This window comes from Gordionus sp. m RMFG-2023, chromosome 1 (genome assembly GCF_954871325.1).
Source record: "Gordionus sp. m RMFG-2023 chromosome 1, tfGorSpeb1-WG-v2, whole genome shotgun sequence".
Classification (NCBI taxonomy): domain Eukaryota; kingdom Metazoa; phylum Nematomorpha; class Gordioida; order Chordodea; family Parachordodidae; genus Gordionus; species Gordionus sp. m RMFG-2023.
The window spans coordinates 36,629,486-36,645,072 of NC_088775.1; the positions used below are offsets into that span (position 1 = coordinate 36,629,486).

General features: G+C 28.2%; 2 protein-coding genes across 4 annotated transcripts in view; one reads left to right on the top strand and one right to left on the bottom strand.

Moving 5' to 3' along the window:
• LOC135931766 (uncharacterized) overlaps positions 1-9,558 on the top strand; it is a 48,180-nt gene extending 38,622 nt beyond the window's left edge. The window contains exon 4 of one of the 3 annotated variants that reach the window (XM_065469058.1): positions 9,332-9,558. In XM_065469058.1, the coding sequence (XP_065325130.1) occupies positions 9,332-9,483 (152 nt within the window). In that variant the 3' untranslated portion in view covers positions 9,484-9,558. Of the gene's footprint in view, positions 1-7,110; positions 7,482-9,331 lie in introns of those variants that run through there. The other 2 variants (XM_065469057.1, XM_065469060.1) reach the window with 2 other exon arrangements.
• Positions 9,559-10,664: 1,106 nt separating this feature from the next.
• The window catches only part of LOC135924908 (EF-hand domain-containing protein D2 homolog), a 28,523-nt gene continuing 23,600 nt past the window's right edge, over positions 10,665-15,587 (bottom strand). The window contains exon 7 of the mRNA XM_065460037.1: positions 10,665-10,943. Coding sequence (XP_065316109.1) covers positions 10,794-10,943 — 150 coding nt within the window. The 3' untranslated portion in view covers positions 10,665-10,793. The remainder of the gene's footprint in view (positions 10,944-15,587) is intronic.

Genomic DNA, 15,587 nt, shown 5'->3' on the forward strand with positions numbered 1-15,587 from the left:
CTCGCATGCCAAATCTCTACATGTAATTTCATCAGAATTTTAATATAGTTTCGACTAGGGATTAATTTGGTATATAACGGAAAAGCGCGAATATCATTGCGCCTATAAAATGAAAGGCCTACATTTTTGTTAGGATTGAATACCACAGAAAAAATGATAAATTATTATTATGGCAAAATAAGAAAGGAAAAAAATTGAAAGAGAAGGATAGGGGCACTATTGCCAATCACATTAATGACCTATGCACTAAAAACGTTGAACCATAAGCATTGTTGCTCTACTTCAAAACCCTTGAATATCCATCTTGAAATATGAAAAAATTGGTCAGAGAGGATAATTGATACGAGGTAAGGAATGAATGATTATGATGGTTGTTAAAATTAGCTATATTAATTGGTTAGAAATGCAAATTGCATTTCCATTTATAAATATGAGAGACTGGGGCTAGTCGAACCGATTTTTGAAAAATCGGCTATAACTCCTATGTTTTTTAAATATTATGGAGAACAATATATGAATCAATACCTATAACTAGACATGTGCGCCGCCGGTCAAATGCGCCGCCGCCGATGATTTTGACCACGCCGACGCCGCGCGCCAAAAAGTGTCGGCGCTCAACACGCCACCGCTGATCTAAAAATTCGGCGGCGTGGCGGCGTGATACATATTTTTTATTATTAATTTATTTTATATATAATTTATGAATTTTAATTAGAAGAAAAATATTAAATATTTTTTGAATTATTAAAAAATGCGATTTTATTTTTTAAAATTAATAAATATTATTTGCTATAAATTTGATTTATAACAATCCATATTCGTTTACTTTGGGCAGGTTTGTGACCAACGTGCTAGATAAAATAAGATTAGGACATTAAATTTGAAAAGGTAATTCTATATTTTATTCTATTAATTTTTGATGATTCAACAACTCATTATATAAAATTTATTTTTTATCATAATAGGAAATTTTAATTAATGATTTTTATTTTGTTGGCATTATAACATATATAAAAATACCAGGACTAAAACAATTATAATGAATGCAGCATTGCAATATCCTGTAACAAAATATAGTATATCCTTCCTAGCAAAGCCTTCTTTTGGATGGAAACATTTTGGATCCTTAATATTAAAAACTGACACAAATAATAAGAGAACCAGTGTTGCTACAGATAAAATCTTTTGTAATCTATGCTTGCAAATAGTACTTGATAAAGATGGTGAGGAAGAAAATAATTATTCATTTTCAGAGTAAAATTTTTGATTATTTTAAAAATATTTGAAAATTTTTTAATTACTTTTCCAATCAAATCTTTTTCAAAAAATATTAGCACATCAAATATAATAAAGCATTTACTTGACAAACATGATTTATCATGTAAAGAAAAAATATTTAAACAAAATTTAAAGTTATTTTTCAAACCCATTGTAAAAGATACAACTGACCCTATAAAAGATAATAATTAGATTCTGGTAAGGAATTATGTTCTCATGTGTTGCAAGGATTTAATGCCATTCTCTTCTATAAATAATACTGGAATGCAAGATTTTCTAAAGGTTATTTGTAAAATCTTTATAATTTTTTATAGGGCAATCTTAATTTTAATTATTTTATAACATTCCACATTTAGAATTTTTTATGGCATAATATTTTTATCATTAACTTTTTATTATGTAGAAATATGGCAATATTTCAGATACCAAAGAATTACCAGATAGAACTACACTTATCCGGAGTTGATTAGATGATATGTATTTATCAATGAAAGCATACATATGCCAACAAATTAATATAGGTCCTAAATTTTGTGCTATAACTTTTGATATGTGGACCGACAAATATAGACAGCAAAATTATATCACCTTTACATTTCACGAAATAGATAATAATTATAATATTGTATTTTATACATTGGCGACACATCATGTCGCTCAAAAACATACCGCTGAAACTATTCTTTCCGAGATAGAAAAAATTAAAAATGAATTTGATTTAGGGTCCAAAAAAATTCAAATGGTTACGGATGCAGGACCCAAAAGAAAAGTAGTGTTCGTCTTGGAGAATATGACCATCATTTATGTTTGGGGCATGGATTACATAATCTAGTGACAGTCGATGGAATAAAAAAAAGGTTAATAAAATAGAAAATCTCATTAAAAAAGTGAGAGAAGTTAGAGTTGCCTTAAGATTCAAAACAGCGGATTTTGAAAAATAAGAAAATATAAAATGTTTTGAATCGATATCATATACATCAGATATTTTAGATTTGGATGATAATGATCCTTTTTAGAAGATCGTTTGTGGTTTGATGATGATAGTGAAAATCAAATCATATGATCTGTCCAAAAAGGAGTTACTATAAATTTAGCCTTATTATTTCGTAGTGAAATTAAAAATCATTTAATTGTAAAAGAATATGATAGTCCTCCCATAGCATCCCTTAAACAAAATATGCTTACTAAATTTGATCATAGATTTCCAATAATCGATCTTCAGGTAGTATTTTAAAATACATAAATTATTTTTTATATATTATTTCTCTTTCTTGTATTTTTTTACTTAGGTGTTAGGAGCACTTTTGGATCCTCGTTATCAATCTATAAACATAGTAAATGAATATTTAAAGGAAAAAAATATTACTCCGGTCGAATTTTTATATCAACACGATACCTCTCTACGGTCTTACACGGACGAATTAAACGAATCTGAAACGACGGAAGTTGCTTCAAAACTCGATTATCTTAAGTCATTGGCTACGAAACATTCATCTATTCAAAACAATAACCTGGAACAACAAGACTATTTAACTAGTTTAGAAAAAGAGTGTTATTCATTATTTTCGCCTTATAATTTGGAGATGATGTCTTAGATTTTTGGAAGATAAGAGCATTGGATCTTCCTAAACTTTCAATATTAGCTAGAAAGGTCCTGTGCGTTCCAGCTACGAGCACACCCAGCGAGCGTGCATTTTCTATTGGGCTCACTCTGAACTCTAAAAGATCATTATTAAGTCCTTTAAATCTTAATAAAATAATATTTATTCATGATAATTATAACTTAATGAAATCATTAAATTATAGTTATAAACATAATAAAGTATAAATTTTATTTTAAAAGTCTTTCCAATGAATTTATAAATTTAATTTAAAAAATTTAAGTTAGAAAAATATTTGACGCCGCTGCTAGCTGATCATTTTAAAAAAAGAAACGCCGCCCCCGAAAATGCTATCGGCGCACATGTCTACCTATAACTATACTTTATAAAGGTGCCTTGTAAATATTTTTATATATAATCTTATTTTTGGAATTTTTTTGTAAAAGTTGAAATTTTGCCAAACAAGCCCCAACAGCGCGGTTAGGCAAACTACTACAAGGGGCTTCCTAAACCATTAGTTTTTTTAGGCTATAATGAATTGAAATGCATTTTATTTATACTTAATGATACGAATAGAATAATTTTATTGTTTAAAATTTAATACTTTTATTGAAGCTAATTATATATAAAAATTGGAACTTAGATCAAATATGGTAATTCAAATAAATGTTTTTTAAAACAATGTTAACTATTTTATATTATATAATAGTAAAAAAATGAATCTAGTAATATTAAATTATATTTTTTTAAATTGTATAATTAATGTTTCCCTCTCCATGGCAGAGTCTTGTTCTGTTTATATTCAATTTTATCATTTTCATTTAATATTTTTAATCAATCTTAAGTTATTATATACTCTTACCAATATTCTGGTTGCCGAAATCTTCAATCGATTCTTTTATTCATATGAATATACCCCAAACAGACACATTTCTTTCTGAAAAAGAAGTATAACTAGGAATTGTTATTAAAATATTAGACACTATTAATTTTCAAGGTAAGCAAAGTCCATTCCAACAACTTGAGCCCGAAATCTGATTGTTTTTTTATGAAATTCCATATATTTTAGCTATTTATATCTCTGATATCAATATCATGAAAATATTTTGATTATCATCCACTTGAATGCCTAATTCTTGTATTATATCTAGACATGTGCGCCGACAGCATTTTCGGCTGCGGCGTTTCTTTTTTTAAAATGATCGGCTGGCGGCGGCGAATCGATTTAGACGCCGCCACAAAAATCGGCGGCGGCGTCAAATATTTTTCTAACTTAAATTTTTTAAATTAAATTTATAAATTCATTGGAAAGACTTTTAAAATAAAATTTATACTTTATTATGTTTTAACTATAATTTAATGATTTTATTAAGTTATAATTATCATGAATAAATATTATTTTATTAAGATTTAAAGGACATAATAATGATCTTTTAGAGTTCAGAGTGAGCCCAGCTATAGAAAATACACGCTCGCTGGGTGTGCTTGTAGCTGGAACGCACAGGACCTTTCTAGCTAATATTGAAAGTTTAGGAAGATCCAATGCTCTTATCTTCCAAAAATCTAAGACATCATCTCCAAATTAAGGCGAAAATAATGAATAACACTCTTTTTCTAAACTAGTTAAATAGTGTTGTTGTTCCAGGTTATTGTTTTGAATAGATGAATGCTTCGTAGCCAATGACTTAAGATAATCGAGTTTTAAGCAACTTCCGTCGTTTTACATTCGTTTAATTCGTCCGTGTAAGACCGTAGAGAGGTAGCGTGTTGACATAAAAATTCAACCGGAGTAATATTTTTTTCCTTTAAATATTCATTTACTATGTTTATTGATTGAAAACGAGGATCCAAAAGTGCTCCTAACACCTAAGTAAAAAAAATAAAAAAAAGAATAATGTATAAAAAATAATTTATGTATTTTAAAATACTACCTGAAGATCGGTTATTGGAAATCTATGATCAAATTTAGTAAGCATATTTTGTTTAAGGGATGCTATGGGTGGACTATAATTTTCTTTTACAATTAAATGATTTTTAATTTCACTACGAAATAATAAGGCTAAATTTATAGTAACTCCTTTTTGGACAGATAAAAATTCAACAGTTTGTTTGAAGGTTTTAAGAAAATTTAAAAGTTCATACACCAAGTCCCAATCGGAGTTAAATAATTTGAGATCCGGTTTCTCTATTCTATTTAATAGAATATTTATAGGATTTTTGTTATTGCCAGTCACACTTTCCAGCATTATTAAAATACTATGCCAACATGTAGGCACATTTAATTTTAAGGTTTTATGTTTTTTTTCATATGATTTTTGATTTTCACTATCATCATCATACCCCAAACGATCTTCATAAAAAGGATCATTATCATCCAAATCTAAAATATCCGATGTCTATGATATCGATTCAAAACATTTTCTATATCGTTTACATTTTCAAAATCCGCTTTTTGAATCTTAAGGCAACTATAACTTCTCTAACTTTTTTAATGAGATTTTCAATTTTATTAACTTTTTTTATTCCATCGACTGTCACTAGATTATGTAATCCATGCCCCAAACATAAATGATGGTCATATTCTCCTAGACGAACACTTTTCTTTACATTGGGTCCTGCATCCGTAACCATTTGAATTTTCTTGGACCCTAAATCAAATTCATTTTCAACTTTTTCTATTTCGGAAAGAATAGTTTCAGCGGTATGTTTTTGGGTGACATGATGTGTCGCCAATGTATAAAATACAATATTAAAATTATTATCTATTTCGTGAAAAGTAAAGGTGATATAATTTCGCCGTCTATATTTGTCTGTCCACATATCAAAAGTTATAGCACAAAATTTAGGACCTACATTAATTTGTTGGCATATGTATGCTTTCATTGATAAATAAACATCATCTAATCCACTCCGGCTAAGTGTAGTTCTGTCAGGTAATTCTTTGGCATCTGAAATAATGCCATATTTCTACATAATAAAAAGTTAATAATAAAATATTATGCCATAAAAAATTCTAAATGTGGGATGTTATAAAATAATTAAATATCTTAACAAATAAAAATTAAGATTGCCCTATAAAAAATTATAATGATTTTACAAATAACCTTTAGAAAATCTTGCATTCCAGTATTAATTATAGAAGAGAATGGCATTAAATCCTTGCAACACATGAGAACATAATTCCTTACCAGAATCCAATTTTTATCTTTTATAGGGTCAGTTGTATCTTTTACAATAGGTTTGAAAAATAACTTTAAATTTTGTAGATATTTCTTCTTTACATGATAAATCATGTTTGTCAAGTAAATGTTTTATTATATTTGATGTGCTGATATTTTTTGAAAAAGATTTGATTGGATAACTAATTAAAAAATTTACTAATATTTATAAAATAATCAAAAAATTTACTCTGAAAATGAAGAATTATTTTCATCCTCACCATCTTTATCAAGTGCTATTTGCAAGCATATATTACAAAAGACTTTATCTGTAACAACACTGGTTCTCTTATTATTTGTGTCAGTTTTTAATATTAAGGATCCAAAATGTTTCCATGCAAAAGAAGGTTTTGCTTGCAAGGATATACTATATTTTGTTACAGGGTATTGCAATGCTGCATCCATTATAATTGTTTTAGTCCTGGTATTTTTATATATGTTATAATGGCAACAAAATAAAAATCATTAAATAAAATTTCTATTATAATAAAAAATAAATTTTATATAACGAGTTGTAAATTTGAATCAAAATAAAAGAATAAAATATAGATTTACCTTTTCAAATTTAATGTCCTAATCTTATTTTATCTAGCACGTTGGTCACAAACCTGCCCAAAGTGAGCGAATAAGGATTGTTACAAATCAAATTTATAGCAAATAATATTTATTAATTTTAAAAAATAAAATCGCATTTTTTAATAATTCAAAAAATATTTAATATTTTTCTTATATTCATAAATAATATATAAAATAAATAATAAAAAATATGTATCACGCCGCCGAATTTTTACATCGGCGGCAGCGTGTTGAGCGCCGATATTGGCGCGCGGCGTCCAGGTGGTCAAAATCATCGGCGGCGGCGCATTTGACCGGCGGCGCACATATCTAATTATATCACATGCTTCATCAAACTCACTACTAGTAAGATGTTCCCCTTATATTGGGGATCCAATAAATACATGTATTTGGATTGTTTTTTCTTTTTCAACATTATCTTTATTTTTTTTCTCCAGGTGGAAAAATTATAAAATCATGGCATGATTGAATTATGTGTTTTCCAAATTCATGGGCCAAGGTACATATATCCCTTTGCAAATACAACAATTAGAGAGCTAAATGTTAATGAATTGTTTAAAATTATACATTGTTCAAAATTATACATTGTTCAAAATTATACATTGTTCCTCCAAAATATTTCTTCATTTAATATATTTTTGGTAATATCTTTTACACAAATATTCAACTTCTTCGACAGTTACTTTCAGAACTTTCTTGCAGATTTATATTTGCTCCTTACATATTATTGACGATGCCAATCTTGTTTGGATAATTATACATAATGTAATATAAATTGGGAATTAGTAATTTTCTAAAACCATGCTTTAGCAAAATTATTATATTTATTTATATATTGAGATGTAATCAAATTAATAATGAGAAAAATTCTCTATGAAATTCTAATCTTTTAATATGAAAATTTTATATTTTATATAAAATTATAATTTCGATGCCTTGATGAAAATATACTTTTAATAAATTGTAATTTAATTAGATTGATAAACATGCTTTAAATATATATTGATTAATTAAATCAATATATTTATTTGCCAATAACATTTTAGAGTATAAATGCTTTAAACATATTAATTAATTAAATCAATATATTTATTCACCAATAACATTTTGGAGTATATGACGGTCAATTGACCAACTTTCCAACCCTGCCAATTATATACAGCCATGGAATTTTTTTTCAAAGTTTTGAAATATTTTTTTCATATTTATTACCATAATTGACGTATAGGGTTTGGCAAGCCCCACTAGCTCTAAATTAAAAATCATGATTGAAATTAGAGACCTGCAAAGTTAGGCCTTCTATTTAAAATAATTGGGTTCGGGCCGGGCCTAATATTTAAAAAAAAAAATTGGGTCGGGTCGGATTTTGGATTTTTTTTTAAATATATGTAAATTTATCAATTTTATATTTAATTTTATATGTAAAATAAAAATATTTGATTTTATATATAAAAACTAAAATTAAACGACATATAACATATGTCTTTTATTTTGAGTAATTATAAAAATTAATTTCTCTATTTAAATAAATCGGGCCGAGCCGGGTTTGTAAATTTTTTTAAAAAAAATCGGGTTCGGGCCGGGCCGGCAAACTTTTTTTTAAAAAATTTCGGGTTTGGGCCGGGCCGGTAAAACTTTTTTAAAAAAATTTCGGACCGGGCCGGGCTTGAAAAATTAGGCCCAATGCAGATCACTAATTGAAATAATATCTAGACAAAATAGATACTCATAAAACATTCCCAAATTATTATAGAAGAGGGTTAAAACTTTGCTGTAAATATTAAATTATATACAAATCAGAGACCTGCAAAGGTAACATTTGCACGGCCCGGCCCGGTTTTTTAAGATTTTTTTTACCCCAGCCCGGGTTTTGTATTTTCAGGTCTGGCCCGGTTTTTAAAAAATATATTATACTTATTAATTTTTATGGCTAATAATGGCGATTTAAAATATTTTGTTTTAAAATATATAGCCCCCGGCTTGTATACCCGGGTTTAGTGCCGGGCCTGCAGATTTCTGATATTATATAACTTAATAAAAATTAAAATTCTATTATTTCGAAAGATTTTATGCCTGTAAATGCATACCGATAAAATCTATATTAGGATAAAATTTAATCCTTCTAGTCTATTTATTTTTAAAATGAGATTAAAAGGTTTGCCTCTAGCATCGGGGTTTACCTAAACCCAGTTTCCTCTACTCACAATTTTATTTGTTTAATATTTTATACTATGTTTTAATTTTGGAATAGTATGGGTCGACCAATGTCTAAATTCAAGAACCGGACGAGCCCTATCAAAATTTTTTAGAGCCCTCTCAAAAATTTTCAAAAAAAATATAACTAAACAAAAAAATTACAAAATAATTTTTAAAAGATTTTGGCCTTGAGTTCCCAACTGTTTAAAAAAATTAGCACGAACCCGAACCCCAAATTTTTCTTATGGGTTCAGATCGGGTTTATAGGAAACGGCGTTGGGTTTAGGTTCACAAAACGAGATTTAAATTGAATAAGCCTAATTATAAGATTTAAAATCCATTTTATTTATGTTTTTAAATATAGTTTATCGCCCAGACCGGAATGGTCGTTAATATTTCTAGAATGGGTTTAGGGGGAAAGAGAAATAAAGTAAATAATAAAATTGACTATCACTATATAAGAAAACGATCATAATCACAGTAGCAACGAGAGCGATAAAAAAGACGATAATTCAAACTCCGATAAGAAGAAGGTCACTTATACTCACATTAGAGTCTCAACGTCTAAAACGAAGAATCCCGAATCTAATCAAAATAACCTTGAAAAAGATTGATTTATTAAATGTTGTAAATACCTGTTTTTATTAACGTTTGTTTGTTTAAAATATTCTTATATTCAATTCGAAACATGTTGACTTATTCCTTTTATATATAAATAAAATTGTTAAATTTATTAAAAAAATATATAAAATATGTTATTAAATGGAATAAGGTGTTTTGCCATTTCTCGGTTGCGGATAATATATTTATAAATTATTTAGTAACTCATACTGAAATTATTTTTTAATATAAACTAAATCTAAGCCTAGCCCATATCTATATTTTGGTGGGATCAAGTTTGATATTAGTAAAATGGCTATAAGTATCTGCTTGATTTTACTTTGGGAATATCCGAAGAATGTTATTTATTTAAATGAACAAAAAATGAGTAAATTTCCTCAGTATCTTTCTTTGTCTTAAAAAGTTTATTATTATCTGTTTATTAATTAAATAAAAATGATTGAAACAATGCTCTATATTATCATTGAAACCATAAACCCTATATCTAGGGCTCGGAAACAAAGCAAAAAATAGGTTTTTTGGTTTTGCATTTAAAATAACCTATATATATATGCTTATCAAAACATCATTGCTTATGTGATCATTTTTATGCAATTACATTAACGAAATAAAAATAAATTCAAAAAATTCACTATAAAACGTTTCAAAGTTATGGGCCCTGTTTAATATTAAATTACGAATTTTCATGTTTCACGACTTTTATTTAAATTTCATTTCACAATTAATAATTTATAATCAATACAAATAATTTCCTCTTTTTCATGGTAAAAACCTTTTACTTTTAATTAAAATTAACAAAAAAATACTTTTTATATTAAAATTCTAAAAAACTTTCTTGTTTTAAAAGATATAAAAATAAACTAATTAAAAATATACAAAAATTGATTGACAATTCGTTATAATCAATTATTTATAATAAATAATTTCTTCGATAAAAAGGAAAAAGTTCAATAAAATTTCTTAAAGATTAGTAGAGAAAATCTTTATTATAAATCTGATAAATGCGATTTTTGATATGGTTTATTTACCCTTTTATTCGTGCGGGAATCATAATTTACAAAGTGTAAAGAATAATAAGTTGGTAAATTACATTACATAGATTCTATATAAATATAATAAGGCATAGTACATATACACATAAAAGTATGGATATACTTTAGCGATCGTATGTTTAAAAAAATTAATATAATTTTTCCTTGTTGCTATACGCCCTAATAATAAATTTAACAAATTCTTTAAAAAAAATTTAAATTCGAAAATTTTTTTAAAATATCTTCCCAAGAAAAATGTTTATTTGGCAAAATTATTCGAAATGAGCTGCCCGGGCTTTCATGGCTTCCTTTTTAGCCTTTGATTCGGCTTCCTCTTTGGTCTTTTTTTCCTTCTCCGTGTCTATTTGTTTTTTCTTCTGATCTATCAACTGCTTTTGGTAATCCTCTTCTACTTTCGTTTTCTTTTTTTTGGTATTTTTTTTCTTTTGAATATCTTACATCATATCATATTTTTTAAAAAAATAGCTTAATCTGCATCGGGCCTAATTTTTAAAGTCCGTCCCGGCCCGAATTTTTTTTAAAAAAAGTTTTGCCGGCCCGGCCCGAACTCGATTTTTTTGTTAAAAAAATTTACCTACCCAGCCCGGCCCTAATTTATTTAAATATAGAAATTAATCTTTATAATTACTCAAAATAAAAGACATATGTTATATGTTGTTTAGTTTCAATAAATAAATTCAAATATTTTTATTTTACATAAAAAATTCAATATAAAATTGATAAATTTAGATATATTTGAAAAAATTTCCAAGGTTCGACCCGGCCCGATTTTTTTTAAATATTAGGCCCGAACCCGATATGCCTAACTTTGCAGATATCTAGCTTAAACATTGCAGTTCTTTTACAACAATGACCCCTTTCTCAAAAAATCATAATTTAAATCAGAGAGTTGCAGGCTCGGACCAAATCTCCACTTAGCCCAGTTATACGAACCGGGCTGTCCCCGTTTCATCTAGGCTTAAGAGTATATTTTATTATAAGGAAACCGTCAATCAACAATATTGCGTATTGTTGATTAGTCGGAATTAAATAATAATAATGTGATTATCTTGATATGTGAAAATATATAATTTTTTCGATGATGTAAAGTTTATTTTGAATTATTATAAAATTCATTATTAAATTATCGGATAAAATTTGTTGTATATAAAAAACATTATTTTTGACTTACTGAAAAATTGATAAATAAAAAGTTTAATAGATTTGAACCGTGTCCTCCTTTATTATAAAGCTTAATTGAAAATCTAAGTGAGCAAAGTAATAAGACAGGAATAAGATATTGGTACGGGATTGACCAGGATTGTTAGCCCAGGTAATTGTGGTTTACCAAAACCGCCCAAGTTTTTTTTTTATATATACATTTAAAATAAAAATCAAACACAACTAAGCTACTGAAAAATTTTGTAAGGTAATTTTAAAAGAAAACTGCCATGGTTTTTAATTATAATAGGTCTGATATGTTTAGCAAGGTTTCACTCCATAAAGATTTGTATTATAAAGTACTTAAAAAGAAATGTGATATAATTAACAATTTAATTATAGGTTTTTGTTTTTCATACTATATATAATCTTCCTAATTAGTAAACATTTGGTAAAGAAATGTAGAAAAAAATCTGAAACTGTTTCTTTTAGTAAAATGGACAATATTAATGTTGAATTAAATATGATGTTCAAGAAACTGAAGGAACAGGGTAAAAGTAGTAATACATGTGTATTTGAAAAATATTTAATGAATTGAATAAAGATTCTGTTGCATCGGATAATTATTTGAATAAAATAATGGAATTGGAAAATATTTTAAATGAAATTAAGAATGAACTAAAAGTGGTTAATTGAATGTAAATATTGATGATCATTCAGAATGTTCCGTTGCTTTTATTTTTATTGCCCCTGAACCTCATGGTTAGATCGGTTTGTTACTTTAAAAGAATTGAAAGATGTAATCAAGGTTATATACCAAGATGTATCAGAGGCCCCTACAGAGGGGGGGGGGGGGTCTGAAGCAATTGCTTCTAAAAAAATTTTTTTTAATATTGTTTTACTAAGCCCATCCATAACCAAATGATTTCTGGTTTATGATATCGGACTCGACCTCATGATTTCATTAATACATATTATATTAAATAATAATGGGGGGGGGGGGGGTCTTATTATTACATTTTAATAAATTTTGGTCGATGTTTAGCAAATTAGGTTATCCTAGATTTCTTGTCATAAAATTATTTTTTCAATTTCAAAATATTAACCAAAAAAATACAAATGCTCAATAATTGCACATGGCATAATATAAGAGATGATAAATGGACACATCACATTAAAAGACATGGTGGGCATACACGTTACGCTCATCTTAGACATAACCCTCAAAACAGCAATGGTTTTCCGAAATATTCGCCTAGGCTCATCCATTACAACAATGACAACTAGAACCTTATGATCATAAAGATCGTTCTTTTCAATCGGACACCATCAATATTATGAACATCGAAGAAATCTATGATGAGGATGTCATAAACACAGACGTCAGAGTACAATCTTCAGAGTCTGGAAGTGGAAAATTTGGGCGTCATTGACATGAGATATAATGCATACAGCATCACAATGAGCATCAACGACATACCCACATTGATGCAAGTGGACACCGGCACCAGGTACACGATATTACTGAGGCACACAGCTAAGGCTGTAGGCATAGCCACGACACGCAAGACTGATATGAGGCTGACAGTGTACGATGGCAGCCCCCTGCTATGATGTGTATCGTCCCATGCCCTCGATAATATATTAGAATCATTCATTGTGGGTAATGTAGACGATGATCTTGAGAAGGCGATTTCGACAATGAAAAAAACCTTGAGTCAACACGCTCCAAAACCCCAAAATGATTAGACGTGAAGATTCACTTGAAGCATGATGCTGTGCCTAGAATCATATCTCCTAGGACAGTACCATATACCAATATTGACGCAATGACTCGTGAGTTGGGTGTTTGGCTAAAGGATAGTATCATAGATCTTGTATTTCAAGTCAGATGGGCAAGTCCACTGACACCTGTTTTTAAGAGAGATGGCACCATGAGATTGTGCGCTGGCTTTAAAGACATCATAAGCCCTGATGAACATTAATGGCGTATTGCGTGGCAACAAAACCATAGGGCAAGGTACAACCCGTGGAAATGGTCTTGGCTAAAACAGATTTTGTCAAGGGACTCGTATGAACAATGATTTACACTTTGTTAGTCCACTCTACATGTCCAAGGAAAATCTATGCCGGATTTCTTTGGAGGGTGGAATGTTAATATATTCCATTTACCCTAAAGTATCATTTTACTTTACGGACTGATTTTTTATTATTTCTTTTATTTTACATTATAATATTATCTATTAGCTTAATAATTTTTTTATTATTTTGTTAACACTTCGAGCGATTAACTTAAAATTGTTAACGTTGATAAATAAATGATTGTTTTATTATTTTATATTAACATATTAAATAAATATCATATATAAAGGATGGTAAAAAGAAACAAAGACAGCATAAAAATATGACGCTCAATATGAAATATAACTCATTATTTTCTTTGTTTAGATTTATTTAGCTGTTTGATATGTTCATACCTGAATTAAATTGTCTATCAAATAATTTATATATTCCAGTTTATTCTCACCTATATTTTAGTTACCGATGTCGTTATAAGGGGCATAAAGCTGAAACATGCATCGTAAAACAACAAATTTTTGTGTTGGTTCTCCTTAAAGAATGCCTGTATTGGGGAATTCTAATGTAAGAAAAATTTCAGATAGCACCACGATAAATTTGAAGTGTTAGAATTAGATAATGATGATTCGCGCTTTTGTTTAAAATACAAAAAATCTGGACATGTAGCCATGAATTGTGTCAAATAAGGCAAACTGACTATATGGTTGCAGATCTAATCATATAATGGTCGAGAAACTGGTGAATTATAATAATATATTTTTTAATAAATATAATGCGGTGAAAAATCCTGAGGATATAATAAATTAAGGATACCATGGCTCAATGCATGATGTCTGTAAAATGAAATATAACTCATAAGAGGAGTGATTATGATTGAAATTTGTATTATCATCATGTTGAAAAAATGAAAAATGTTAAATATTGTAATCCGAATAAAAAAGGTTATAATAATTTTAAATGGGGAAAATATCCTTATGGTTATTGTTAAAAATATATTAATGATATTAAAAGCCTCTAAATTCCGAGCTGAATTTATGCATGAATTTAGATTTTAATGAAATTAATTTTTCAGGTAGAATAATATAAATCAGCCGATTAAAACATATAAAAATTTTAATGACTATATGATTAAATGAACCATGTCATTGTTCTCGTAACTTGAGTGTTCTAATTTATTGAACGAAGGAAAAGTCCTGTCGTTAATAATCATATACTTGAATATCCGGTAAAAGTAATGATAGAGCCAAGTAGCTCTAAAATAAATATTATAATTGATAAAGATCAAATGATAAATTTGAAATTAATGAGTTAAATTACATTAATAATGTTATACATATTTTCATTAAAATATATTATAATTTTTGAGGTAATGTTATGACGTCTTAATGATTATTAAGTAGACGTTAAACTTAAAGAAGATTTTTCACCAACCTTTTGAATGGAAAAAGGAAATAGAAGACGAATTAGACAAATGGGTGAATGTTTGGATTTTTATTCCGATTGAATATAGTGATGGGCTACACCGTTGGTTCCAGTGAAAAAATCTAATGGAAAGTTGCTGTGTGCCGATTTCCAAATTTATTTAAATCCAGGGGTTGTGGAAGTAAAATATCCATTGCCTAGAATTGAGGAAATTTTTGCCAATTTGAAGGGTGCAAAATATTTTTCAAAGATGATTTTTCTTTGGCGTATTTACAGCTATCTCTGATGGAGGAAATTCGTAAATTGTTTACGATAACGACTCCTAAAGGATTATTTGCTTTTTGTAGATTACCCCAGTGTCTACATGGCCGGGTAGGATAGGAGACAAATGCCTCCAAAATATA